Consider the following 27895-nt stretch of genomic DNA (forward strand, 5'->3'; position numbering starts at 1 on the left):
TGTGTTTCACACTTTATTCATAGAAAAGCACTGAGATCTCAACACAAATCAATATAAAATGGTAGTAGCGTTACATAAATAGTAATAAAATCTTGCTTTATAGACAGTAGCTCAAAAAGTCGCGCACACACACAAAAAAAAGGTACAAAAAAAGTGATGATAAGCTATGATACTTCTGTGGCAACAAATACTGGAAAAAGCTTTTCAAAAATCAGTAGCACAGAGGCAACAAACACTTTCAATTATCCCTTAAGTTAAGAATGGATCTGAAACGAAAACAAAACAGGGAGGTGAACTATATCTTCTACTAACAAACAGTAATCTCCTACAAACAAAAGAAAAGACGAGGGTGGGGGGTAAAACTTAAACAGAACCCTCAGGAATTAGTTTCGGGTTATGCAGTTGGTGAATTGGTGTCGCCTTTGGACCTTTTTCAAAAATCCGTCAATGTTACGATGTCGAAGCCTCGCATCTTTTAGTTTTGCATAAGTTAGCCGTGCGTGCATATGTGTGCGTGAGCTGCAGGACGACGGAGGGAAAACGCTGCGACGCACAGCTTCACAACCTAGATCGACAGAAGAGACGTCCAACCGCATGGGGACAAAAACAAGTAAACGACGGTAATGTAAAAAAAAAAAAAAGTCAACTCTGAGGAGAAAATGTTTTCTTTTGTTATATAAATGGTATTATGAATGAAACAGGCCATCAGGTACTGTTGCCAACACAAATGTTTGTGTTATTCCGTCTCACTGCAGAGTAACCACACAAGAAGACACCGAAGGCTCCGGTCTTGATAATAAAGGACAGAAAAAAAGTAAAAAACAAAACAAAGACGCACAAAAAAAAAGAAAGAACTTTGTACATTGATCGGTCAGAAAGGCATTTTCTACCATTGGTTAATTTTTTTTTTTCCTCCTTCGCCTCAACCTCAAGAAGTTGCAGCAGATGTAACATCGACCCAACGCAAGCTCTCTTCCTCTTTCCTCCATTCCTTTCTCCTTCTACTACTTTTTCTTCTTCTTTCTGATAGTGGTTCGGCCCACCAGGTCTCGCCCTCCGCATCCCCTCAATTTTTCACTCCCGGACGAGACCCTCAAAGTGGTTCTGCATAGTCAGGTTTAGTACAAATCAGTTTACAAATGTATGCCTCCCTCAATCTTCCCAACTGTTAAAAAAAAAAAACTTGCTTTCTTTTAGGAAAACAGATTTTTTGTTTCTTTTTTTGTCATTGCAAACTGAATAAAGATTAATTTTTTTTAGCAAAAAAAAAAATGATAAAACCGAAACAAAAGTACACAGGAGCACCTGAGAAATGCCTTGAAATCTTTGCTCTTACAAAAGAAACGGCGTCAAATTTCCCCCACGCAGAACAGTTCAAGTACACCCCGCCGAAAATAAACAACGACAAAAAAAACCCACATAACATATTCATTATAAATAATTAGAACTTTACAATTTTCTCAATTGACACTTTATTATTTACAATATCTTAAATGCTTAATGCTACTACTTTTTGTTTTTGTTTCTTTAAGTGATGTCCCTGAGAACTGAGTTTAGCCTTTTTAGCCTTTTCCTCTTTCTCTCCTCCCCATCCTCAGTTTTTCCCCACCCATTCCTCTATCTGCATTTCTCCTGATCTGAAAAAGGCGCAGTTATCATGACCGACTTACCCGGGTACAGTTCGTGAAAAGTTTGCTCTCGTGGAATGTCGAAGCAGATAGGAAATAAAAAAAATTAAACAAAAATGTCCCTCTGTTCCAGAACCCTTCAACTCATGTAGCCTCTTTTATTTAAATACAGTGTGGTTCTTATTCTGTGTGTCTGCCATTTCAAACTCAGTGAATAGAAAAAAAAAATAATAATCATTTTTAAAAAGTCAAAAAACAATCAATAAATAAATGCTGAAGCAGGCAAGAACGTAGTGAAGAGGTAACTGTGTGAAGTGCTTGTACATTTAGTCTGATCAGTTAAAGACTTAAGCTCTTGTTTAGAGATGACATTTTGCCACCGGGTGAGACAGCGGACCATGGAGAAGGAAACCTCCCGTGCCGAGCCACGCGGCCTCGAATACTTACGATGAACGCATCACGTTGCGACAAAATGCAGTAATTTTTGTGTGGTTCACTGTGCATCTCTGAAACCTTTGGGGGGGGGGGGGGGAAAGGCCACTCGTCTTCACAGTAGAGAATGATACAAACCAGTAGTATTCACAGGAAGGTTCACAGAGTTTTCCATCACAAGAACAAAAAAAATTAAAAATGTAGGGTTATTTAGCCTTAATAATTTCACACAGCCATCTGTGAAAAGTGTCGAAACAAAAGGTTGAGGAATTTTTTTTCCAGCATATATATATATATGCCATATTGGCCGTCTACCAAAAGGTAGATTTAATTCATGCCCTTTTTTGGGTCAATTTTCAAAAATTAAGTTCTGACACTGGCTTGCCACATAAAGTTTGTTAGCTAATGTAACGTAGCAAAACTATACTAATTAATTTTTTTTTCTTTAAAAGAATGATCTTGGAGGAATCTTAGCATTTACTTTCAGATGTTCACTTGCTACTTTAAAAAAAAAAAAAAAATCTTTTGAAAAACCAAAAGTAAAAAATAAAAAACCCTAGCAAATGATCCATTTTGGCGGGAAAACGGGTAGCAGACACTTTGTAAGTGCACAATCAATTTTAGGGGTTATATATTTATATCACTGTAAATACACAATAACTGATTAAAACAATTTTGTTAATTTTGTGAGCCAGCAAATAATTATTTCAAGTGGTTAATGTACGAGGGCTAACTAGAGGTAAAGGATTTAGCTCATTGCTACTAGTAGCATTAAAAAGATGCTAACAGTAGAATGAGCTGACTGCTCCTCAAACAATAGAGTGCTCGAAGATTTTGCTGTTTTCAGCCACATTAATGCCCCCGTGAAACTATAGTGAAAACTGGATAACAACTTAAGCAGTTCTACTTGGCAGCAAATTTTCTTAATATGTCCAGCGGCTATGCTTAAACAACACAAATGGGTACAATTCTCAGTTTTAGCCAGTGTTCTTGTGATGGAAAAGGGATTCAGGTGACAAACTGATGTACGACCAAGTTCCAGGTCCAAAATTGTTGTCAAAGTTTCGCAACGAAACACAAAGATCGCCAGGTTAATGCCACCGAGTGATGAAACTAAAAGACATACCTGAATTAAATCGTTGACTGAATGCTGATGTTAGCGGTGACGCTTTACGCTTTTGAAAGCTTTGGCCACAAACAGCAGAGTTAGCAGTGAAGTGGCATCTCAGGACATGAGGAACGCCTTCACCTCATCAAACATGGCATCTTGTGTCGCTAACAGGATGACACGAAGCATACAGTGTATACAAGAATATGCTGATGTACACGTGAAGGCTAAACTAGGAACGAAAGCAGCCAGAAGGTCACCCTCAAAACATGCACTCTGTATAGCGTCACCCTCACCATGCAGCAGGTGAAGGTATTTAAATGTTCAACTAGTGAGAACAGGTAGCTGTGTTATCCGTCCTCTCCGCTCTAAGAAGCCCTGAATGAAATGAGAGGCGATTCCTAACAGAGGAGTTAAAGCCGACAGTCGAGGTATGACCTTAACACTGTGCATTTTCAACCGCTGTGTGTTCTTTATGACGTTCCCTTCACTTTGAGAGGCCAAATCTTCTTAACCTCTACAAAGACTACACACACCCAATCCAAAACGGCCGCAAGCAGGCAGGAAGCAAGTATTTCTTTTGCTTTTATAATAACATTCTTTTAATGTTCTGATCATTTCAAAAATATGAATTGGTTGAGTTTGATTCTTTGTTACTTCTGCGACACTTTAGGTCCTGTGTTTCGAAGCAACGGTTAACGTAGAGCGAGTACGGCGAACACTTTTTGGTTCACATTCAAGAAACGAAACGCAACGAAAACTTAAGACTTGGTCAAGAAATGGCTCAACATATAAAAGTAAAAATCCAAAAGCAAAATAATAATTACAAAAAAAATTAAATAAACCAATAAGTTTTAACTACTTCCCAAAAAGGAGGTCTCTGAGGCAGGGTGAAGGTCAGCCGAAGCGCTCCCTGACCAACATCATCAGTTTCTTTTTGCCCTTGTAGATCTGTTTCAGGTTGTCTATGAACTGGGCGAACTGAATATGGCCGTCCTGTGCCAAAAGGAAAGTTTCCCGTGCTTTGCTGAGGAACTCTATGAACTCCCCGTAGTGCCGCGGACTGATGTGCGTCAGTCGAGAGTGCGTGGTGTTGATGTACGCCGAGATGGTGGCGTCCAGAAGCTGTCGCAGCGGCGCCTTGTCCGTTGACATGAGCTTCCCAGAGTTCCTTCGTCCGGGGATGCCGGCCAGTCCCGGCGCCGTCATGGTGCACCGCCGCAAGATGTCGGACAGCACCGTGGCACAGTGCACGCTCTTCACCACCAGCGGGATGATGGCTGCGAGTTCGTTTTTCCCCAAGGAGTGGCTGAGCGCGCAGGCCCAGAGCACGTCGTTAATGGCCGGGTGTGTGTCCTGGTTGTAGGCCAGGTTGAGGTGAGTCATGGCGAGAGACGCCAGCTTGAACGACCGGAGCGGATATCCTCGGTGCTCCATGTAGCGCGCGATGGTGAACAGTTGCGAGTACGTCATGCCCGTGGAGGCGGCGTCGATCACAATCTGGTAGGCCGTCTCGAAGGCGATGTGGTCCTTCTCGCAGAGCGTCAGAGCCGACAGGGCGCAGTTCTGAGGGTCTTTCATGGCGCACTGCAGCGCCAACGTCCTCGCACAGCTGGCCAGCTCCTCCCGCTGCGGGTAGTCCAGGCTGAGGCGCAAGATGGTGTTGTGGGACATGACGGTGGCCGCCACGATGCTGGTGGCCTCGGTTGGCGTGAACAGAGTGTACCAGCTCTGCAAGATGCTCACTAATGCACGCAGACCTGTCGGGAGAGACAGATGGGATTGGACACGCTGTGCTTTGCCAGTTCTTCAAAGATGGCAAGGGAAGGAAAACAGACACGATGACTTAATCACTGTTTAGCGTGAACCTTTATGCAGAATCCTTGCCACTAATAATTTTACCACCAGAATTATTCGCAAACATCCAAATAAGAGCTTTTTGCTAACTGGTATTTATTTGCTGAAATTTGTCAATTTCACACTTAAGACACAGAAAAAGCAATCCAGATTTCTTTAGGGTCTCCCCCAGCGGGCCACCAGGTTTTACTTGTGCCCCCACCAGGCTGAGCATTGTCTTATTTTAGCACTGGATGATCGCCCTAGCTAACCCAGGCTTAGCAGGTTTTCTTGGGAAAAACGTTGTATCTTGATCAACTTTCATCCATTTTTGTAACATGCACAGTAAAGCAGTATAAATTTAACCCTCATTTCTAGAACGGACAGACATTAAATATCTTGTAAAAATTCTTGAGCATACGAATTCAAGTTTTACACAGTTTGACCAAACTTACGGGGCGGGTTACTGGTTTCTCAGAGAGTCACCATTGCTAAAGCTGCCAGCTTTGTTTCACCCAATAAGTCAGATTGTGTCAACTTATAACCATACTCTGCACTTTTTCAGTCATGTTTCTTTATCCTCGCGTCGCTCTAATCTTTTCATAGCACTTCTGGCAGTTTCTTTAAAATCTCTGCATAAATTTTGTCAACCAGCAGAGTTACAGCTCGCTCTGTCTCTCTCTCTCTCTCCTGCACTATCATCAAAATATTAAATACCTTATGGAAAACTGATGTTTATCCCTGCATGTGGTGAACCAAGCATATGTTTGATTATCTCTCTCACTCGTTTTTTTTATTTTTTTTATTAAAGTCAAAGTCGGCCTTAAAGCTGAAAATCGAGACAGACCGTAGGGACTGTAATTAGAGATGGAATCCTGTTTTGCTTGCTGCGTCTCAATGGGGCGCCAAAAAAAAAAAAAAAAAAAAGGAAAAAAAGGTGAAACATACCGACTTCAGTGGCGCATGTTACCAGCCAGCGGACCATCTCTCTCCTTCTCCAATTCAGAGTGGACAGTGTCATTCTCATCACCTGCAAAAACCCACAGAAAGAGTACGAACAAAGTGGGCGGCAGCCGGAAAATATCAAATAACTATTTTTAAAATACACATCGTAAACCTTTGCTCTCAACTTTAGATAGTAAAAACCTTTATATCTAAGGTGTAAATTACAACATGATGAACAAGACGCAGTGTAGTAAGTAAATAAATGAGTGTTAAACGTTTTAGTGAAAGAAATGCTTTCGTGTTGATCATTTCAGCCGAGAGTGTCACGGTGACGTTGCAGCCAGTAAATGTCTCGCAAAGGTTACCGTTATTTTCCAAAGCCTTTAACAGAACTTTTTATCCACTTTCTTTCAGCATCTTTTCTGCCACTGACTTAAAAGACAGTTGTTGAAAACACCAACTTTGCAACAGGAATTTTAGTTTAAAAAAAAACAAACAAAAACAAACAAAAAAAAAAAAACTTTTATTACGTAAAAGTCCATGGTGTTGAAGTGCCTTCAGATTTTCATGTTTTACTGTTTTCAATAGGTGAAGATATTTCCGCTTTTGAGTCAATCTGTGATTTTTAATATATATGATTTGCAGGGAGGGGAGTGATGGAGATATCAGAAGATCTGTGCAAAAAAACAAAACAAAAAAAACGACCAGAACCAGATAATAACCCTGCAATAATCCAAATTTGCATGTATGGGATAAAAATAACAAAAAGACAAAAAAAAAAAGAAGATCCTGTAAAAAAAAAATTGAATAAAATAAGCAATCATCAAATTTTTTATTTCTTTGTATGTGGAAAAAAAACCCAGCTTCTTTTAAATCCTTATCAGGCATCTAAACATTTTGATTCATAACATTACACCACAAAAATAATGCTTCAATAATCCGTAATGTAGGTCACTTTAAAACATATTTACAGGTTATTATTAAACATGCACTATGATTTTGTTCATAGCAGCTTCTGGGACACTGAGAAAATAGCTCAACACCTCTTAGCTCAATATTTCAAGTTTACTTTTTGCTGGTTCTTGCTTCATTGAGGTTATTTTTAATTTCTCCTTTGATTAATGTTTCAGCTGTACAGGACATTTTTAATGCGGCAGGATGCTAATCTGTCGCATTTCTCTGTGGTTCTTCTAGTCAACAGCGTTAACAATTTGTAGGGTAGAGTTTTGAAAGTCTGTTAAAAGGAAACCCTAGCTGCGGCAAAAGTTTCTGTGGTGAAACTGTGATGATTGCAACCTCCCTTTCTCACACACACACACACACACACACACACGCGCTCTGTACCTGCAGCCCCAACTCCAACGCCACATTGAGCAGGGTGATATCTGGTGGACTGTCTGCGGGCGTGGCGATCTTAAAGGCATCCTGGGCCAGTTTGAAGATGAGGGAAGAAGAGTGGATGTTTTTCTGAATGGCGTCCAGCACCGTCCGCAATCTCAACATGTCCCCTTGGGGATAAGTGGGGAAAAAGACGAAGAGGAGGAGGAGGAGGAGGAGAAGGAGATGTTAACAACTGGTTTGCTTTAGTAAAATCTTTTCTGCTGGCAAAGGAGAAAACCGAGATTCAGATTTCAAATATTTCTGTAACCACAGAAAACTTCCTCATTTGAAGGATTCCAACATGTCCGCCCAAAGTAGGAACTTGATATTGTTGCCACAATTACAGGGAAGAATGTATGTTTGTTAGACATTGTACTATTGGTACCAAATATTGAAAATGGTTAAAAACGTTCATCAAGTGTGGGTTATGTAAAGGAACACAAAGTTTGTAATCGTGGGAATTTCCAGACACTAGAAAGCAAATATGGTTTGGAAAACTCTGACTTTCTTTGTTGTTGTTGTTCTTTTTTAAATCCCTTCAGGCCAGTTGTCATATAAATAGTTCTCAAGTGCTTATCATACAAAAATCATTTCCAGAGCCTATAAACAAAGTTCAGCACAGCAAACATCACACATAAATGAAAGACAAAAACTGCACGGAGCGTTTGAGAGAATCTGTGGAGAAATTCTTGTGCTTTAAAATGGAGAACATCAAGTCGGACACTGTGACTGCGGCAGAGAGGAAGTCGGACATTTTCATATTTGTCTTTCTTGCCCCAGAGCTTCGACTTCAAGACAAAATTGGGATATTAGTTGTGATAAATTTACAATTTAATGAGGGAGAGCTCAATTAGCGGCTCGTCCTACTTGTCAAACGTGATTAATAAAACAAAACACCTGCTTGGAGGATTAATCACTGCAGCCAGAAAAGCAGTTACAAAAAAAAATAAAAAATGGCTCAAGACAGAAGCACCGGAAAATGATTCAGTTTCATCATCATATCTATATCTGCAACTACATTTGTGGGAATTTTATATTATAACAAAATGGCCTGCTGTTGTTCTTCAGCTGCTTTTGTTTCTACTGATCTTTATTTATTTTAGGTTTTTTTACCTTTAGCAGCAGTTAGCATGGTGGAGGCTAGCTCACACTGCTGCGACTCCAGGTGGCCGAGAGTGAACCAGCGCGGGTATCTGCTGGGAACAATGGAGATGCCGTGGTGAGGGTGGCCCACGTCCCCGGAGCCTGCCGACGACTCCAGGACTGGAAGCCTGGGGGGGACGAGAAGAGACCGCGGTCTAATGTGGAACACGCTTCACGGAGATGAACATTAAAACACGGAGCTTTGCCGGGTTACTGGTTTAAAAAGCTAAATCTAGAAGCGCAGATGTTTTTCCCCCATTCTACGATTTAAAGTTTGCTCGTCTAGATGCCACGGAAAGCGTCGGAGAGAATATTCACACGAGGTTTCCCCTCCTCCGCCTGTTGCTGCCAGGGTTCGCGCACTTTCCCGCGCTGTGAAATTCGAGCGCTTTTTCAAGATTTTCCGGCACGACACTTTGGAAATTGAAAAAAACATAAACAAACAAAAAAAACAATACAAATGAATTAAAGAAGACAGTTTCAATTCAGAATGATTTTGGCATCATTTATTCCTTTTAATAATGTCTTCTGATTGTTTTCTACATAGCAGGGGCAGTGAAAGTTTGTATTTACACCTCAACAAAATACCAATCTGTAAAAAACATTTCCCTCCATTTCAAAAACTTTGCTTAATCTCTAAAATATAAAAATACATTTTTTATTTTCATTACCCAGATCAAAACTGTGAGGTTTGAATATCAGGCACATTGCACAGAAATCAAGCACTTCCCAAGTCTCAAAAATGGCGAATCAAAGTGCAAGCTCTTTCAAGGATTCTAAGAAATGTATTTGAAAATCTTGCTTTATCAATATTTCAATATTTTTTTGGTTCATAATTGTTTGTTGTTGTTTTTTTTTTTTTACTTAAACAGCAGTGTGGGAAATAATTGTTTCTTTAACAGCACATTTACTAACTTTTGCTTAAAATCTGCGTAAATACTTTCCTTGAGAATCATTTAACCCACATATTTCAAAAATGGGAGTTGCATTTATTTGTTTTTTCTTTATGTGCCATTGAAAGAATATCTCACCTCATGGCCCGGAGAGCCACCTTGTAAGCCAGGTCTGCGTCGTGCGGCAGCAGAGCCGAGAAGAGGTATTTGGCAAAGGTGTGCATGGGAACGCTTTCTCTGTGGATGACTTCTCCGAGGCCGCTGAACGGACCGGCTGAAACCGAGAGGGACACAGAGGGAAGAGCGGGTCACGTTTCGTCCAACACGTGCGCGAGGCGCCGACGAGCGGCGGGCGGCGTACCTTCCAGCAGCTGGACGGCCTGCTTCCGCAGCGTCTGGACCAGCAGGTCGTCCAGGTCCAGCTCCTGCAGTTTGGAGACGATCTGCTCTTCGTTACGACACACCTGCACCACGGCGAGAAGACAAAGTGTGATCAAAATGTTATCTGGAAATCAACGGATTCACACTCAGCGGGGAACTTCAACGCTTCTCCCCACACTGTGTGACAGACGGGGTTCGATTCCAGCCAATGATCGACAGAGGTCCTTTCGCGCATTTGACTGGGTTTTAAACGCAATTCTGGTCCAAAACGTTAATATTGTCGCTAATTCCGATGACATCAAGAAAGGTCTGCGGCGGCAGACGTCGAACCCTCGAAAGCAGATTTCCATGCGCACAAAGAAACGCTCCCCGGATTTCTTCCAGTGAGCCGAGAACTTAAGTGCTGCGACTTTCTGCTTGTTTTTCAAGAAAAGAAAAATGCCCTGACCTTTTCTATGCTTTCTTTTTTGTTTTTTTTGAGCCTGACATTTACTTCCAGCTGATGTTAAATTATAGTGATTTGCTATCAGGGAAACACTGTCCTCAACAGGATTTTTTTTACTTCCTTAAATATGCAGAGAATATATTTTTAATAAAGCAAAACCAATATGAATACGAAAATGAAGCCAAAAATGCAAAAGTAGTTATATTGCCGTTGATGCATTTCACATTTTGTCATGCTGCAATACCAAATTTTGCTGGACGATAAATTGTCCAGGTGATTATTGCGATAAACAATAATATTGTAGCTTGGAGGTCATTTTCTCGTAATATACATAAAAAATGGCATAATATCGCAAGCTTGCCCTCTCAAAAACTAATAAACTCTCATTATGTAAAGAACACTTACCACCGGAACTGGAAGATATTTTAAATATCCAACATAGAGAATGGTAACCAAAAACAATAATTAAATAAATAAGAAAAGCGAAACCATAAATAAAATGGATTGTGAAGCCTCTGCAAACAAATTAAAAAAATATGACTCATCAGAATGGAAATTATAAAGCTTCTTTTAGATACGCCTGCAAACTTCTGTGTAGTTAAACAGAATTCGATGTGACATACCAACACAGTAAAAATATCAAAATGGATTTTTTTTTTAAATATGAATTTGGTAAAAAAAACTAACACCGGAAATCTCCCAGCTCTCGTGCTAAGAACAACACTTTTCAGGACGACGTCTACAATATTCAATACGCTGAAGTATATGGCTGCAATTTGGCAAAACCGTGGTAACGCTCAAGAGGTTTTGAATACTTTTACGGAGAGCGCTGTGCATTTATAGCTAACAGACGCAAAAATCACCTTGTCCTGGGCGTACAATCCCTCTGGCATGATCCTCTGCTGGCCCATGCCCATCAGGGCCACTTCCAAGGCTAGGGTCAGGTAGGACTCCCCCACATCTGGACACCCCCACACTGGCACATGGTGGTAGACCGGAGGTCTGGGATCGCCTTCTTGGAGAAAACAGGGACAGGTCCGAACATCCACATGAGTAACCAGTGAGAAAAATCAGAGGAGTGCATATTTGAAACGCTAAAACGCGTATGGCGCTTTTGTTCTACTCAAGCTCTGTCAATGTTCAGTGTGTTAATTTTATTATATATATATATATATATATATATACAAATTATTCAGCTCTCTAAAACCCAAAAATACAACATGCTTTACCAGTTATTAGTTTCAATTAAACATCATAGAAATAATACAAAGGAAGCTGCTGAGACAGAAGGAGTCACACAAAGCCCACCTGAACTCAAACCTGAGTGCTTGTAGTAGACCAGTCACACGCTTTGGCGTTACGGAGTAATTACTTATAACAAAATATGTGTATATCTTTTAATTACACGGGGAATCAAACACTGTTTGTAACTTCGTTTGAGCTCGTTTGCTGAAAAGGCTGCTTACCCAGCACTGCTGCTTTACAAAGTACAAGTGAGAACAGATGCCCTGGGAGCCTCAGCTGTTGATTTGTTTTCTCCTGCTCCCCCACCGACCCCCTCCGCTCTTCCCCATCATTCAGCTTAAATCCCCTCTGAGCAACAGATCCCCCTAAATCCTGTTTATTCCAGGGATATGTGGGTAGGGAGCCTGTGCTGGGAGTGCGCGCATGTGTTGAGTTAGAGTGGGGAAAAAAAGCGGAAACAGATTTTACAGACTTTCCCCCTCTGGTACGGTCAATTTGTTTCCTCCTAATCAGCGGCTCAATAAGTTGATTTGATAAAGCTGAGGGGAGGAGCGGGGTGGCGGTGGTTTTTGATTGGACGACACCAGAGGCCGAGTCTAGCCGGCGTATGAACAGATGTTTCCAGCTGTTCTCAGTGGGTTATGAAAATATGACCACGGAGCTGAAAATGAAACTAATTCGCTTCGTATTCCACACGCAGCGGGTTACCAGTGGTCAGGTAGTATTGTTACGCAAAGCTTTTTGACAATTAAAAATAAAAAATAAGAAAAAAAGGCAATGGCTGCTGGTGCAAAGAGGAGAATTTGGGAAACTCAAATGGGGGAGGGTTTTATACACTCAAACTACAGGGGTGTGTTCAGTTCAGCCCACTCAGTTTCTATCACTTTATGGCTGCATTCACAACCTTATAGCAAACAGTCGTTAAGCGCGTTTCCACTTTAGGAAACTCTTCACGGAACTAGAGGAGTTTTCTGGTGTCGTTATTTATGCCTTTTTTTGTTTCCATAGCCTGTAGTAGAGCCAAAAAACAACAAAACAAAAGACAACAACAGATTACCCAGATAAAAATGTGCTCTATAAAACTACTATGGAAAGGCAGGAAGGTTCTTATTTTGATTTTACCCAAAGCCTTGTGGGTGGTGGGGGGTGGGGGGGGGCACTGTTCCCATTATATATATCAATAACCTAAAATAATTCAGTGTACATTTTTTTAAACCTCTCTTTAAGAAGGCAGAGAGTCAAGGTTGCTTTTTCCAAGACAGACGCCAAATGTTTAAGAGTTCGACTAATATTTCAGGACACCATTTTTATCGTCCACTACAAAATGAATGAAATAATAGTTAATTACTTAACCAAAACGACACACTCCAAAGCTAAGACCCAGCCCAAGAGCAGGAGAGAACCCCCCCCCAAAAAAACCTTGAGACCGGTCTGGAGCCCTCCGTCCGGGCCCTAAAATTCACAATCAGTACTGAAGAAGAACAACTCTTAGAATCAATGGGTTTAATTTATCCTCACTGCAACCGCAGCAGAAACACACCTCAGATAGTCCAGGACAAAATTAGGATTCACTGAAATTATGTTTCAGCAGACAAAGTTTCAGGACAGCATTAAAGCCAATGTATAAACCAAAGGCTGAGGAGAGACACATTCTGGTGGTACATTCTTGAACTTTGGAGGCTCAAATGGGATACACGCAGTACTTTAGCTGAAGTGAATGTTAGCCAGGATTATTTAGCGGAACGGCTAAAAACGCAGTACCTAGGTAGTTTCAAGCCAAATAAGTGAATGTAAATTCTAGGAATATGTTGAAAGTTTTGAAGCATTAAGCATGAATTTCCCACTGTGGGACAATAAAAGTTAGTTAAAAGAGCTAGCTAGCTCTTGAATCTTTACATTGGCGACGGCTAGCTAGCTAGCTCTTTTAACTAACTCTCTCACTCTTTTAGCTAGCCGTATTCCTGCCAAGGCAAAATGAGGAAAACCAAACCATAAAGTTTTTTTTAATACCTCCAGTGTCCATAGAGTTATCGTCATCCATGCGGCAAGTTTCCGTGAGGGTGATGAATAGACAACCGATTGGGTCTAATGGATGACCCACCCAGCCTTCCAGGTTGGTGGTGGAGGTAACATTTCTCTGGAGAAGCTCTAAAATCAGAGAGGCAAAAAACAACAAAAAAAACAGTAAATATTAAAAAGTGCTGCAACAATGCTCCCGATCTGGAAAATCAACTGTGCTCCCTACAGCGTTTCCAATGTTCGAACCTTTCTTTTGGTGCTTGTAGATGTCCATCTGTCTCTGCTGCTGGAGGCGAAGCGTGTTGATGATGGCGACGGCCAAGCGCAGCGCCTCTCTCGTGTAGCCGTGCGAACGCAGGGCGTCGACGCGGGCGCACGCCGTCGGGACGTGGTCTGCGCGTCGCGAGAGAGAAACGAGGTGAGGTCAGGACAGCTTCGCGGAGTCAGGCGGCGCATACACATACACACACACACACACACACACACACACACGGTGCGGTCTCAGCAGAAAGCCGGTGTGTGTCTGATAGGTGGCTTAAGTTGCAGAATCTGACAGATCTGAGCTGGAAAGCTGCTTACTGCAGATACTGGCGCGAATATCAGCAGAATTACTGTGCGCGCGAGGGGGTGCGAGTGTTCTGGGTCAGCTCTCAGCGAAAGTAAAGAAAATGGGTGGAACGATCACAGAGGTGCTGTCATTCGGGGAAAATACGTTTTTATTTGGCTCCCTAAATGGCAAATTGAAACTGAGATTCTCAGCATAAAGAGGAAATGAATACATAATAACTCTACGCAACCCCCTCCCCCCCAAAAAAAAACAGAAAAAACACAGTTTCAATGGGAATATGGACTGAAATAGCACCTAGCCAGAGCGGCAGCCCTTGAGGGTTGAACAGCAAGCTCTCCCCTTCCCTCTGGTAGGACGGAGACATGTAGTAGTCGCTGCTGATGATCCTCTGGAGGTGGCTGTCCTGCCAGTGGAGGTCACACGCCTCAACGGCGCGGCTGAACACCGTCCGCCTCGGTCTGGACAGAGAGTCTGACACAAACACCGGCAGCGATGAGCAATCGTAACCGTGGAGAGCGGGGACGAGAGGAGCGGCCTGAAAAGCGGAGCTGTAAGGTAAAGGAGGCGTGCGCGTTCGTGCAGACCTTGAGCGAGGTTGCTCTGCGGCAGGGCGTTGGTGATGTTCGGAAGCTCGCTGCCGTAGTTTCCGTCCTCCAGCGGGCAGACGTCCATGTCTCCCCACTTCTTCAGCTGCTTCAGCCAGCCGCTCTTTTCCTCGCTTTTACAGTGCGGATTCAGCACCACGCACACCCACAGCGCACCTGGGGGAGCAGGAGAGGAGGAAGGGGGTCAGGTGTTTGGACCCAAAGGAAATGGAAGCTCTGGAATGCGATTTCAATCACAATAACATGTTTGAGTTTGTGGTTATAACGTGGCAAAGTGAGAAAGATCTCAGGAGACAGGAATAGTGTCGTAGTTTACAAAGACGAAGAAAAAACTTTCTTTAGTTCAAATTTGATTTGGGGTTACTTTTAAGACATTATGATCAAAGCAACAACAACAACAAAAAAAGATGATCAGTATTTGTATTATGCACAGACACTCCCCCAGCTGTGCCAGCTGTCAGACGCCTGCATCCCAGAGAAAAATGATCTGACCGTCTGGCTGTTATTTCTGTCTGTGTCATGATCTCACTCGCTCACTCGGGAAGTGTTCTTATTGACCTCCTAAATGCTGAGATTGATTGCAGAGAAGTTGAGCAGCGCTATTGATCCGTAAGCCTTTATCGTTCGCCGCATGCCGAGAGCAAGAGGAGAAGCTTGGGAGGAAGAGCGTGAACAGCGGTCCACTGGAAAGAAAAAACAAAAAAAACCTCCTGCATGGTAACCAAACTGGGTGAATCCATATCTGTCCCAGCTGAAGGATTCTGCCTGACCTGCAGTGACCTGTAAACCCACGATCAAGTCGCCTAAAAGGATGTAAAGAAAAAATATAAATTTGCCTTCCTGGTAGTTTGTAGCCTCTTACCCAGTTCATCCCAGAGCTGCCGGCACTTGTCCGTCATCCCTGTGCCTTGCTGTCTCCACAGTGACAGTCGAGGGTCCGCCATGAATTGCTCCGTTATCAACGTTAGCATTCGAGCGCCGTTGGAGTCCCGCATTCGGAGCATTTCCCGTACCTGAAAAGATCAGCAGCTTGTGAGGAATTGACCGGGTCTGGAACAAAGTCTGCACTGTAACACGCTCTACGTTCTTCTAAACGGTAAAGTCAAACTAGCTGTTTAAGAGCAGATGGAGGCCAAAAGCTAAACAGGAAGGCAGACATATTCACTTTTCGTTCTTTGGTTTCAAACTATTTTCTGTTTAATTAGGCAAGCATTTTACTATGCTTGCCTAATCTTCACTGGACGTCAGACTGCGTAGGAAACCCGACCACTGACTGAAGAAACCTTTAGTTCCTTTAAAGAAGTGAAAACGTTGAGAACTGTTTGGCAGAAAACATGTTTAGTATTAAAAGAGATAAAAAAAAAAAAACGTTTAATAAGGATTGGCGAGTCTCCAATAGGAGCACAATTGAAAGGTGGATGGAAATTGTATGTTAAGATGAGAATGAATGGAAAACACAAAACTAAGCATGTAAGATTGTAGAAAATCTAACTTTTATTGGATACGACAGAAAAGAAGTAGATTAGCACACAAACGGAGAGTCCAGTGTTACACAAGTATTTTGGATGTAGACACAGGCCAGTGTAAGATTCTCATTTTACAATAACTTTGAGTAAATCTGCTCTTGCACCATTTCCCATCTTGTCATACTGAAAAATGTATGTTATGTAGGTCTGTAAGTGAGGAAATTGAACAGATTTTGTGTAATATATGTAGGCTGGAGATGCTACAGTTAAATGTACTTAAGAGAGAATAACCCTCCACCATTAAAATGCCTGGCAGAAATGCAATAGTGTGACGGTAGCATAAAATACCAGGGTTTCAAGACTACACAAAATTTAAAAACATGATCTAATTAAAAATATTATGCGACAGTTTACATGACTCCTCAGTTTTGCAAATAATGTGTCAGCGTGTATTTGTATTAAACAAACCACGAGAAAACAAGAGTTAGTCAATGCTAAAACAAGCAAACATTAGCATGTTGCTACACAGTACAAACATGACCAATTAAGCATGTTAAGAAATTACTCACATTGGCCTATAAGTCAGTATTAGATGACAGCCTACATATAAAATGTCAGCAAACAGCAGCGGACACTAACTGCTATGCTAGTAGCCTACATGCTAAATAACTCAATAGCTAAAATACTAACACTGGCAAACATGCTAACGTTAGCATATTACTATCGACTGCACACATTGTTAAACTGAAGCTAGTTATAATGTTCACATGAACCAACACACTGCTTTTAGGTCACAAGTCAAATGCTAACATTAGCATAGCAACAATCATCTGCTGTGGTAAACTTAGTTATGCAAGTATTACAATTTGATTTCAAGTAAACAATAGAAATATATAACGGCATATATGCACTAGTTTTCCTCTGACCTGCAGTAAATTTTAACGTTTTAAAGACTTTAAAAGACATGGTTTTTAAAAAATGTTAGGATACTGTGATGACTGGTTAGCAGCCCATGATAGTCATTAGTGGTTGCTTCCCTCTCAAATCTCACATTCAGCCAGAAAAGATATTTTAGAAAAAATAATCAAACATACTCAAGTTGACAAAAGCTAGATGAAATTTACGCCACACAATATCCAAAGGACCCTTGTTGCTACGTTTACCTTCAAGTTTTCAAGTGCAAACAATCAATCTGACACTGCGAACTACATGTTAAATCCCATTCTAATCCACACATATGATTTGGTCACGCGAACCTTTGCAAACATGGAGTTGAGCTGCTTTCCGGAGCCGTAGTATCCTCCCTGCGACAAAAACTGTTTGACCTGCTCCCTGACTTGATCCTCGTCCAGATGCCAGCAGTTATCATCGTCAATGCTGGCGCCTGCAGTCGGGTCTGGAGCACCTGAGAAGATGAACAAGGACAGTGAATGACAACTGCAGAAATGTGGAAGTGCAGTGTGAAGCGCTGTCTTAAAGCTGGTGTTAGTAGAATAAAGCATATATTTTACATGGATGTGTTCTGTTCTTAATTCCAAGATCAAATTGACCAAAGGAGCCGTTTACGGCATGAAGACACTGGACTCGTAAATCTTCAACTTAATACAGACACTTCTTTCGAGATGCAATCGCACAACGCTAATGAAAAGCCTCAACTCTGCGTTTCTTTTCACTCTTTTTTGAAAACCTTACAATGCACCTACATTCCAGATAAGAAAGGCTGCTTGACTCGGGGCCAAGTTTATTTTTTCTTCTGGCTGTGTGTGTCTCTGTGTGTCTGAGTAACACTGCGGAGAAATGGAGATGTGCTCCGGTGGGGGGAGGATGCTTTGATCTCGCCGGAAGCGAGTTGAGGGAAACCCAGAGACGGGTTTCCAAACCCAACTCCAACCCCCGTCATCCCTCTTGTCAAACACCGGACAGGAAGCGCAGCGTGGGGCTTCCTGGACACAAGCGTTGGAGAATGTCAACATTTAGCGAGCAGGATGAAATAGAGACGGAGATCAAGACTTTTGTTTGGTGAAAGGATGCGTCTGGTTTGTTGTCGTTCCCGAGACGCGGCGCTGCTACGGCTCTCAGCTTCTGTTTAATCTCAATCCTTTCTCCAACCCTTTCATCTTTCCTCTCCCCTCATCTGCTTTCTCCCGTTTCCCAGAAAGCTTTTCCCTCCGTCTCTATCACCGCCGTCAGCATCCCCTTCCTTCTTCCCACGTCTTTGCCTGTGTCGTCTCCAGCGTCCATTTCATCAATCAAGTCCCTTTCCCTCTGATTTATCCAACCATCCTCTGTCGGTAGGAGGGGGCGGACGGGGTGGTGGCGGCTGCGAAGATGAAACTGAGAAATCAAATGAGGCATTTGAAGCCCCGGCTTGCTGGCCGGCAGAGTAATCAGGTGCCTGGACGTGTGGCAGACCGTGGGCTAGCAAGAAGCATTCCCCCCCCCCGCCAAGTCGGACATCTTTCATGTCAGGCCTGTAACTGTGAAGATACCTCTTCAGAGAAGATGGTTTGGATGGCCACAGAGGAACTACTACATTGCAAAGATTTGGAAAAGCGTTGCACGTTTGCGCCGGCTGTCGCCCGACGGATTGGATCCGAGGGCGAGACGGCGAAGAAGTTGTCCAAAGAGACGACTTCAGTTGGAGATTGAAATGAGGCAGCTGGGGAGTCTCACCGTGAACCTGGTTGATCTCGGAGTTGGAGGAGAGGATCTCATCGGCCAGTTTCTGTGCCGTGGGCAGAACCTCAGTGTGGTGGGCAGTGATCAGATACTGGACCAGCTTCTGCAGCTGATCTCTGTTCATCTGGAACAGAGTTTCTGATATGGGCAACCGGAGCTTCACCTGCAAAACAAAACAAACAAACAAAAAAAAGCACAGAAAAGTCAAAAGGGATGACATAAAATTATGTTTTTGTTTTTTTTATGTGATAAACCAAGACGACGGAGTGTACAGTGAAAGAATAAATAAATAGAGCTGAATAGAAATGATATCTTTCCCCCTTTAAAATTTTCATCCACTTTGTATCGATCAATCAAATTAAACAAATTTAACTTTGGGGTCACGAGGGATACTTTGGTAAGTCACCGTCCGTCCGCGCTCCTACATCCTCAACTTCTTACCTGCTCAGGCTTGCGGATCCGGTAGAGAGAGAGCGCAACCACATGCGCGCAGTAGAAAATGTCTCGGTTCCCGCAGCCACAGGTGACCGAGGTGATCTTGCATCGATCAAAGCTGATTGCCACCTTGTGGGTCACCTCTGGTTCCGAGGCTGTAGCCGGCTCGGTCACAGTGCCGCTCAGGTGAAACCCTAGGAGACACAGGGAGGAGGCAAAGGTGAACCGTGAGACACTTGTCCTACTTTCCATCATGCAGACAATTGAAAGCCCAAAAGAAGGCAAGATAAAAAATATCACAGGGTAATCCGAGATCTACAACCAAGGAGCATCAAGAGAAACTTTGTGAAGACGCTTTGCCAACAAGGCGCTGTGCCGATACCGTTTGACTCGTCTCTGACGCAGCATTTGTGCCCTTTAGAGAAAAGGGCTTCAAAAGGGTGGGGTGAGTTTTAAATCACACATTCAGTTCCCTGGTGGGTAACGATGGCCGACTAAATAAATTTACTTTAATTCTGTTTTGCACAGTTAATCTTTAGGGCCGCCTCTCACACCAAGCTGACCATTTACTCTAGTCCTCTGCTGGGCTCCTCTTCCGCAGCTAATGGACAGTGTTTCACAACACTTTGCGTAAATCAGACATAATTGGTTGTACTTAACCAGCTGTTTGGCCAATTTCAAAAACAGCTGTATGGAGATGTTTTCCTACTGAATTTTTTTTGCCTTTTATCCAGCCAGTCTCCCAGCTCAGTTCCAGTGATCGTCTAAGAAAATGTAACTCTGAAGTGATGTAAAATGCACGATTGAGTAATATTTTATTATCTGAAATATATATATATATATATAAAGGTTTAACCTTCTTGGACGCTCATGTTTAGCAAACTTGATAATCCGAGATCTGCATATCGTGGAAAAGGCGAACTGTGGAGTACAACAGTTCGCTCTGACCTCGGGTTCTACCAATTCAAGATTATCTGCAACACATTTTAAAATCACAACACTTGCTTCCACCATCAACATATCTTCCTGCAACTTTAAAGACAAAAGGATATCAGGCAGACTGCATCAGACTGCATGCAGAAATGTGCCTCATTGTCTGGTGACAATATTTGGAACTCATTGGCATTTGATGACAAATTTTGAAGAAAAATGAGAAAAAAAACCCCAACTTGTACCACCTACTAAGCTGACCTTTTATAGCTCTAGTTCTAAAAGGGATTATTGTGACAAGAAAGGACAAACTGAGCAAAGAATACAGTACAGAATGAAACACAAAGCAGGCAGGAAAAGAAGTGTGAATGAAGGAATGGAGGATGAAGCGGGATAAGATGGGAGGACAAACAGAGGAGCACAAAGGAGGAATTGAGGAGAGGAGTAAAAGAATCAGTTATGCCATGTCATCCAACAGTGACGGGTCAATTATTTACAAGACGAGGAGTGTGTGCGACAAAATAGATTACAGAATCCAACCTAAAACCCAAGCTCACTACTGCTTCCCCAGCTAAAAAAGAGAAGTTAAGTCGATCAAGACCACTGAAAAGCAAACATAAGTGCGTCTTAGGCAAAAGAAAGGCGCAGATCTAGAGTCCTGCTGAAGCACCAAACACTGACTTAGTCCCACATGCTCTGACACAGTCATTAATACGTCAACTCTCTTGTGTTCTGTGCTTGCATGGAAGGGCTGCCTAATAAGCGTGTTTCAATCCATCTCCAAAGCAGAATCCAAAAACAAAATATTTTTTAGAGCATGAGCATAAACCGCAGGGTCCATTCTACAGCAAACTGCTTTGAATTATACAAAAACGTCCGAGAGATCAGATTATTCAGGAGATCTGTTGGCAAAGTCGATCCCAACTCCAAAGATTCTGCCCACATGTGTGTCATAGTGAGAAATTTTCACATGCAAGTGATTAGGCGCAGAGGAACGGGCGTCTGCAGCGCGCAGGAAACAGGACGTGATTCAGCACGGCGTGGCGCGGTGCCGCAAGCACGAGCGAAGAAACAAGTGGATCAGCAGAAATGAGCCTTTGGAGTTCCTGGATTGCATTTCACTGCATGTTTGTGCCTTTTCAGTATTTTCCACAAAGGTCTATTTTTAAGTGTAAAACCATCTGACCAGACGAGCGCCTCGACATGCCAACTCAGCACGGAAACCACATACATGCCAGTGAGTGATCTGTGGGTTGACATACTAACACAATGACCTGCCACAAACCTCTAGGTCGCTCTTAAAAGTGACACTCCTTGTGACGTTTGATATACCTTCACGAAAGGTTTCTAAACTTTTTGTGTTTCGGACTGAAGTTTCCAGAGTTCTTGCCCTATTTAATTAAAGAAAAAACATCTAATTGAAAACATCTAGACCCTTACTTTGACTGTAATTCTCAAATGGCTGCCAATAGTTCAAAATTCCCCACGATCATGAGGTTGAAAGCTTAAACAGAAAGTCTAGACCAACACCGCAAATGTAAAAGCAGCGACCTGAGTGATCCCCGGATATATCTCCATACCTCTAGTGGTTACCGATACTGGATATGGCAAGCCTAGACTCTTTCCACAGTAACAACTTCCACACCAAAGAGGAATCTGACCTAGTAGCGAAAACATGTCTAGTCTTGTGTTTGCTCTCCAAAAGAGCATGGTTTCTAATGTTTCTCACCTGACCATAAACCACCACTACAGCTAAAAGAAAAAAGAAACAAATAACCCAGTCCGGGTCACTGGACAATGTCTGCCGTGAATCTATACCCAACGTCAATACTTTTGACAAACCAAGAAACCCCTCGTTTTGAACAACTGTACGCTGCTGACCAAGACAATTTGTCTTTTGCACCCAACAAGACATCTGAGCGTGACAGGATGGATAAGGAACAGACTGCAAACGGGAGAAAGAGAGGCTGGTGCGTCTGCCGGTGATAGACACACGAGGAGTCCTCCAAAAGTGCTACAATCTCCCACTGAGTCCTCCTGCTCAAACACTCTGTGTTGCAGCACAGTAAAATGTCAGACATGGCTTTCCAGGTCTCCTGCTTTTTGATATGCGCACTCTCAGAGCCAGTTTGTGCTAACCATTAGCCCAAAGTTTCCCCAAATTTGATCTCACTCAAATCAGCGCAGTGGAGAGCCGAAGAGGAAGCAGAAATCAAGAGGGTGCATTCTTAAAAGCACGCAGGAGGCATTTGAAAACTGCCACCTTCGCTCACAGCAGTCTGAATTACATCCTGACAGCCTTCAGCCACTTTCTGCACTCGTCTAAAATCCCCTGCTTCCGCCCCCCCAGCGGGGGAATTTGTGAAATTTGGCTGTCCAGGTGATGGTCAGCAGCATCAGAGAAATTCCTGCAGCTGACGGCGCCCCGCACTCACGCGCCTTCGGACCCGTCTCCTAGGTTAACGCCCATTGTTGCTCAGGCCACCGGGATGAATGCGATGGTGACACCGCTGCTCTTTTCACTTTCAATCAAGTCTAAAATGGCTCACTCACAGTTCACAGTCCGTCTGTCTGGCACCCCTCCCCTCTGGCTCACCCGCTTCTCCACATAAAAAGAAACCGCATCCCTGCAGGGTTTAATTAGCCGGGTTAGTTAGCGGTTTCGGGGGATTCGCACCTCAGCAGAGACGGCGAGACCAATCCTGGCAGATCATAAGATGCTCGTAAACCTTGATCGCTTTGCGGTTTTTTTTTCTTAAAAAAATTCTGATATACTTGTTTGTTAAAATTGGCAGGTTGCAGTTTTCTTTTGGGTCCTGGAAGTCATCAGGGAGCTCTGGTTTTAGAGCTGGGCGTCTTGTATCAACTACTGTTCTTCTGATTGGCAGGTTGCGCCGTTTTAGCAGCAGCCACCTACCCGGAGTTTCATTTATAGCACAAATACGCGAGGAGAAACAAACTGCTCATCAGGAGTCAGGCAAGAAATCAAAACGCACTTCCTGTCATCTTTTGGCCTTCATCACAGGCTAAAAGACTTTCAAAGCTAGAGGGATGTGATTAGCCTAATTATTTATATATAAATATAAAATAATATTAGCAGAGTACTCCAATCTCTGTTGCTGTGATTATGACCCATAAGAGAAGGGCTGTATCTCTTAACCTTGTGTTATTCCTTTCATCGAACGCAGCTCTTGTGTGCTTCCTCGTGTGTGTGTGTCAAGGCAGAGGAAGACAGCGTGTCTTCAGCAGATGGGGAAGCAATGACACTTGATAATAAAAGACGCGGCATCAGACAGTCTGAGAGAACACACACACAGGCATACACACGCTGCACAAAAATAAAAAAAAATAAAAAACACGATAAACAAAACAACCTTTTCAAGAGCCTGTCTGCTTTTGTTCTTAATGCCACAGCAAACATAAAGAAGGGACGATGCCGACTGTAGTCAGTGATATTCACAGTAGATAGCGCTAATCTCTCTCTCTCTCTCTCTCACACACACACACACACACATTTTGGTTGTGCAAAACAGATGAATTTCTAACAAAGATGAATTAGGGGTGTGATGTGTGCAAACTGGGAGGGATGCCAAGTACAACGAACTGGCCTAATCCTTAGGGAAGAGAAACAGAAAGAGGAGGGGAAAAAACACACACACACACACACACAGGGCCCTTTGGTGTGTTTGTGTGTTTAATCTGCTCTGAATACAGGTAGGCAGGCCACCCTTGCAAAAACCACACACACACACGCAATCTGCCACCGGCGCTGACATTGTCTATACTGACAACAGGGGTGTGCATGCGCGTGGCGTTTGTGGTCGCTCGTGCTCTTTATATTTAGAGCAGCCTGAATTCAGAGCAAATCCACATTCTGATGTGTTTTATTGAAAGCGGAAACAAAGAACCGCGGCGGTTTCTCGTGTGTCAAATAAGCAAAGTGTGATTTTTTCACATCGGACAGAGTGATTGGTGCGTGGGAGAAACCAACAACGAGCTTCGAGTTACAGGACAGGCAGCTATTGTGCATCCTTCTATTGTAATTAAATACATATACACATGCATACGGGCTCCTGTCTCCTTCCTCTCCGTTTGTACGCCATCTGTCACTCGCCGACAACTCCGCCCACACAGAAGCTCCCGCCGGCCAATCAGGGGGAGGAGGAGAGCTCCCCACGCTCGTAGACCATTAACCCCTAATCAGCTGGGGGAGAAAGAGCTGGGCGGCGAGCCAGAGCTCGTGTGCACGCTCGCACACAAAGACCATCTATGGCTTCTCTTATCCAACCAAAAGCTTAAACCCAAGCAGACAGGCAAACCCCGCCCCCTCTGGACTTTAATGCTATGTGAGAGAGTGGCTCTGATTCAATTCAACTAATTTTCACCCAGCTCCGTGCCCACACTTGCTCCCGAAAGCCTATCCTTTAGTTTTGGTGCCCACACGGGAATCGCTTTATTCCCTCCCGCCTCCCATTTAATAGACGGCGCGCTCATCCGTAAAGAGCCGACGCCAAATGGTATAGTTTAGCACTTCAGGGCGTCCTACTGATTCTTGCTTGTAAAGGATCAGATGCAAAATGCTGCTAAAAGCACTAATGTGTGTCAGGTTTTGTGCCTACAGAAGCCAAAATATGCCATTAAAAGTCAGTTTTCTGAAACTACAGTATCATCTGCATATAAAGATATCCTCCACCACTCTTTTTCACGTTGGTCGGCATTGCGCTGCACATATTCAACCTAAATCTTTTCTTACTAAATGTACTTCATCTCATCAATGTTAATCTGTAGTACAAGACTTTATTTTCCCTAAACAAAACCTGGAATATGATGAGGAGGTACCAGAGTAGCACACTATGGCAATCTGTGAAATATCACAATCAAAAATGTCTGCTTGGACTGTATTATTTCAAGTGTTATGCACTCAAGGTCTGCATGCCAATAACATATCTGGGCAAATGGATGGAACTTAACTGCCCTTCATATCTGTATCAGATGTACTTTGATGGTTTCAATGCTAAACCTTGAGAAGAACTGTGTGGACAGCGTGATAAAAGGAAAGAAATATGAGAGGCAGGAATATTCAGATCGATTGTAATCAATACTGACATCACAAGTTTCAGCAAAAGCACGTTTTACTGACATGAAGTATCCTGGACGATTCTGATGTCCGGCTTTCTTTTAGGTTAGATTCTCAGATTCCAACAGAGGTTGCAGTTTTGAAGCCAAGAGAAAATGAAGGAAACACAAGATCATCTCCATTTACTAAAGCATTTTTATTAAACTAAAAGAAAGAAATGGATAAAACTCTTAAGCTTTTTGAAGATGGTGAGATTTATTAGTTTAGATTAAATTACTGACCACTGAATAGGGACCATTGTAAGTAAGCGATACTTAGTTTGTCTGAAATGGGTTTTTTTCTTTCCTCAAACCTTCTTAGTTGCATGCAACTGCACGAAAACTGCGCATTCAGTCGGCGATACAAAGAGAGACGTAAGCGCCAACAATCTTCCACTGCCACCCACAAACCCATCGCCACTTCACGCCAACGGCCCCCCTGTGGTCTGAACATTTCTCACCCGGCTCCGCCATCCAGCCTGCGACACACCACACACACTGCCGCTTGTACTTCTACGAACAATCTGCATCTCAGCAGAAATACAACTGGCAAAAAAAAAAAACAAGAAAAAAAACTCGCTGTCGATTTCTTTTCCTCCTTAATCTCACTTCCTCCTTTCCAAAAAGCAGCCGAGGCTTCATCCTCCTCCAGCAGCCAACACATCCCTCGCAGCCTGTGGCCCTTCCCATCTCCCATCTGTTCTGACAGCTCCAAGGTTAACACAGCAACCCCCTACACACACACACACACACACACACACACACCCACACACACCCTTTGCACCCACAGACAACCACTTGGCCCTGTATTCAATCAGCCGTCTATCTCGGCGCAGCAGACACTGCATGTGCACACACACACACAAAGTGCACTGACTCTTCTCCCCTCTGCCTATCCATCCGTCCGTCCGTCCGTCCTTCCAGCGGTGTTTGCTGATGCGATAACAGCTGATTGATTCATTCGTGATTTCCCAGCAGCTCTGTCCCAAACACAAACACACTGACGACAACAAATAAATAAATAAATAAAGGAAAACGAAATCCTTGGAAACCGCCGGGACTCATTTGTCATGATTACACTGAATCGATTCCCTGATTTGCTCCATTCTCTGCGAACGGCGAGGGGAGAAAGGAACGAGACGGCGAAAGAGGAAGCGCGAGAAACGGCAGAGGGAGGAAGGTTTAATCAAGTCCCTTTCAGCTGATGTGTCACTGTGAAAACAACGAGAAGCAAGAAAAAGAAAAGGGGAAAAAAAAAAAGAAAGAAAATCAAACTGACGGAGCTGGCGCAGGTGAAAAATCAGCTGACGCGTCTCGAATCTTTGACCCGATTGAGCAAATGGGTTCGGGGATAGAGGGGTGGACGTCCAGAAAAACTCAAGAATTGAGCAAAACGCATTTAAGTAATTCAGAGAGGAAAGGAAACTGTTTGATTGCTCCAAAAGAACGTTTCAGCTCATTAAAAAATGACAAAGAAAGGTAAAGATGGAGCAAGAACCAACAAAATAATCAGAATGAGGAAGGACACGGTACAGTTCTTGAAAACCCTCTTACACAAACAAAAAGCATCTTTGTCCTGGGATACGGCTGTATTCATGGATGGCATCCTTTGCTGAACAGCCTTAAAATTCAAACTTTATCTGTTAAATCTAAAATCTGAAAGAAACCCCTGTTAAAGTTTTGTCTACATATTGCTTTTCTGCCAAAACTGCTCTGGCTCATGCATGCCTTTGTGGGATTTGTGCAACACTAGAACGAAGGTTACCCTTTGAGCAGAGGAAGAAAAATAGAAAAGCCACAATTTTTACCTGAAAGGTAAAAATTGAGAGAGAGAACCAAAAGCTTCTTGAAAAATGCCAAGAGCAGAAGTATTCATACAGGAACACAAATAAAAGCCCTCGCCGCTTTGTGCAGGATGCAAAGTTGAAGTGGACCTCGGGTGAATCAGACTTGAAGGACCTTGGCGTGTGTGGGTGTGTATGTGTGTGTGTGTGAGCTATACACAGAAGCTGTCCTTCTCCTGAGAATGTGTGAGCTGTGTTCACACAGAGCTAAATTGGACATAAGAAGGCCAGGGTGTGTGTGTGTTTTGTTGTTGTTGTTGTTGTTTGTTTTTTTTTTGTTCCAGTCGGTTCTTTGCTGTGTTTTCAGTGTCTTGGCGTTATTGTTCTGCGGCCTTGTCTGGCCACATTTACAAAGGGCCGAGCAGAAGCAATTTACCACGCTGCAAACATTCGGAGAGAGACTCGTGTCACTCCCTTCTGTACGCGATAAAGCCTCCCATTCATTAAAAACCTGGACTTCCAGTTTTGACTTCTCTTTCTCCCCCCTTTCAGCTTTCAGCACATGCAAAAGCATAAGAAGTGCAAAGGCAGGAAAAAAAAAAAAAAGAGAAACCTTTCATTTATTGTCCTTTCTTTGTGAATGGCAGCACACTCATAACCAACAATGGCACTGATGTAAACCTTCTCAGCGAGAACGAAGACACCCAAATTTCCTAACAACCGATCAAAACTGAATGTATAAAATAATTCAGCACGTTTCACACCAAGAAGATATAGAAAATATAATGTGGCTACTGTATTATGTTATGTGCAAGCTGCTTGTGAACGGCTTAGTAAGTAAAATATTACATTGTTACA

General features: G+C 43.0%; 1 protein-coding gene across 2 annotated transcripts in view; it reads right to left on the minus strand.

The window, feature by feature from the left end:
- zswim5 (zinc finger, SWIM-type containing 5) overlaps window positions 1–27895 on the minus strand; it is a 64306-nt gene continuing 36411 nt past the window's right edge. The window contains exons 2-16 of one of the 2 annotated variants that reach the window (XM_044134914.1): window positions 19215–19402; window positions 18768–18936; window positions 17351–17499; window positions 15491–15641; window positions 14608–14784; window positions 14318–14494; window positions 13702–13848; window positions 13447–13584; window positions 11055–11203; window positions 9727–9829; window positions 9504–9639; window positions 8443–8600; window positions 7294–7457; window positions 5953–6034; window positions 1–4928 (exon numbers count right to left, since the gene is read on the minus strand). In XM_044134914.1, the coding sequence (XP_043990849.1) occupies window positions 4066–4928; window positions 5953–6034; window positions 7294–7457; window positions 8443–8600; window positions 9504–9639; window positions 9727–9829; window positions 11055–11203; window positions 13447–13584; window positions 13702–13848; window positions 14318–14494; window positions 14608–14784; window positions 15491–15641; window positions 17351–17499; window positions 18768–18936; window positions 19215–19402 (2951 nt within the window). In that variant the 3' untranslated portion in view covers window positions 1–4065. Of the gene's footprint in view, window positions 4929–5952; window positions 6035–7293; window positions 7458–8442; window positions 8601–9503; window positions 9640–9726; window positions 9830–11054; window positions 11207–13446; window positions 13585–13701; window positions 13849–14317; window positions 14495–14607; window positions 14785–15490; window positions 15642–17350; window positions 17500–18767; window positions 18937–19214; window positions 19403–27895 lie in introns of both variants that reach the window. The other variant, XM_044134913.1, reaches the window with a different exon arrangement.

Source organism: Gambusia affinis, linkage group LG12 (assembly GCF_019740435.1).
Source record: "Gambusia affinis linkage group LG12, SWU_Gaff_1.0, whole genome shotgun sequence".
NCBI classification, from domain to species: Eukaryota; Metazoa; Chordata; class Actinopteri; order Cyprinodontiformes; family Poeciliidae; genus Gambusia; species Gambusia affinis.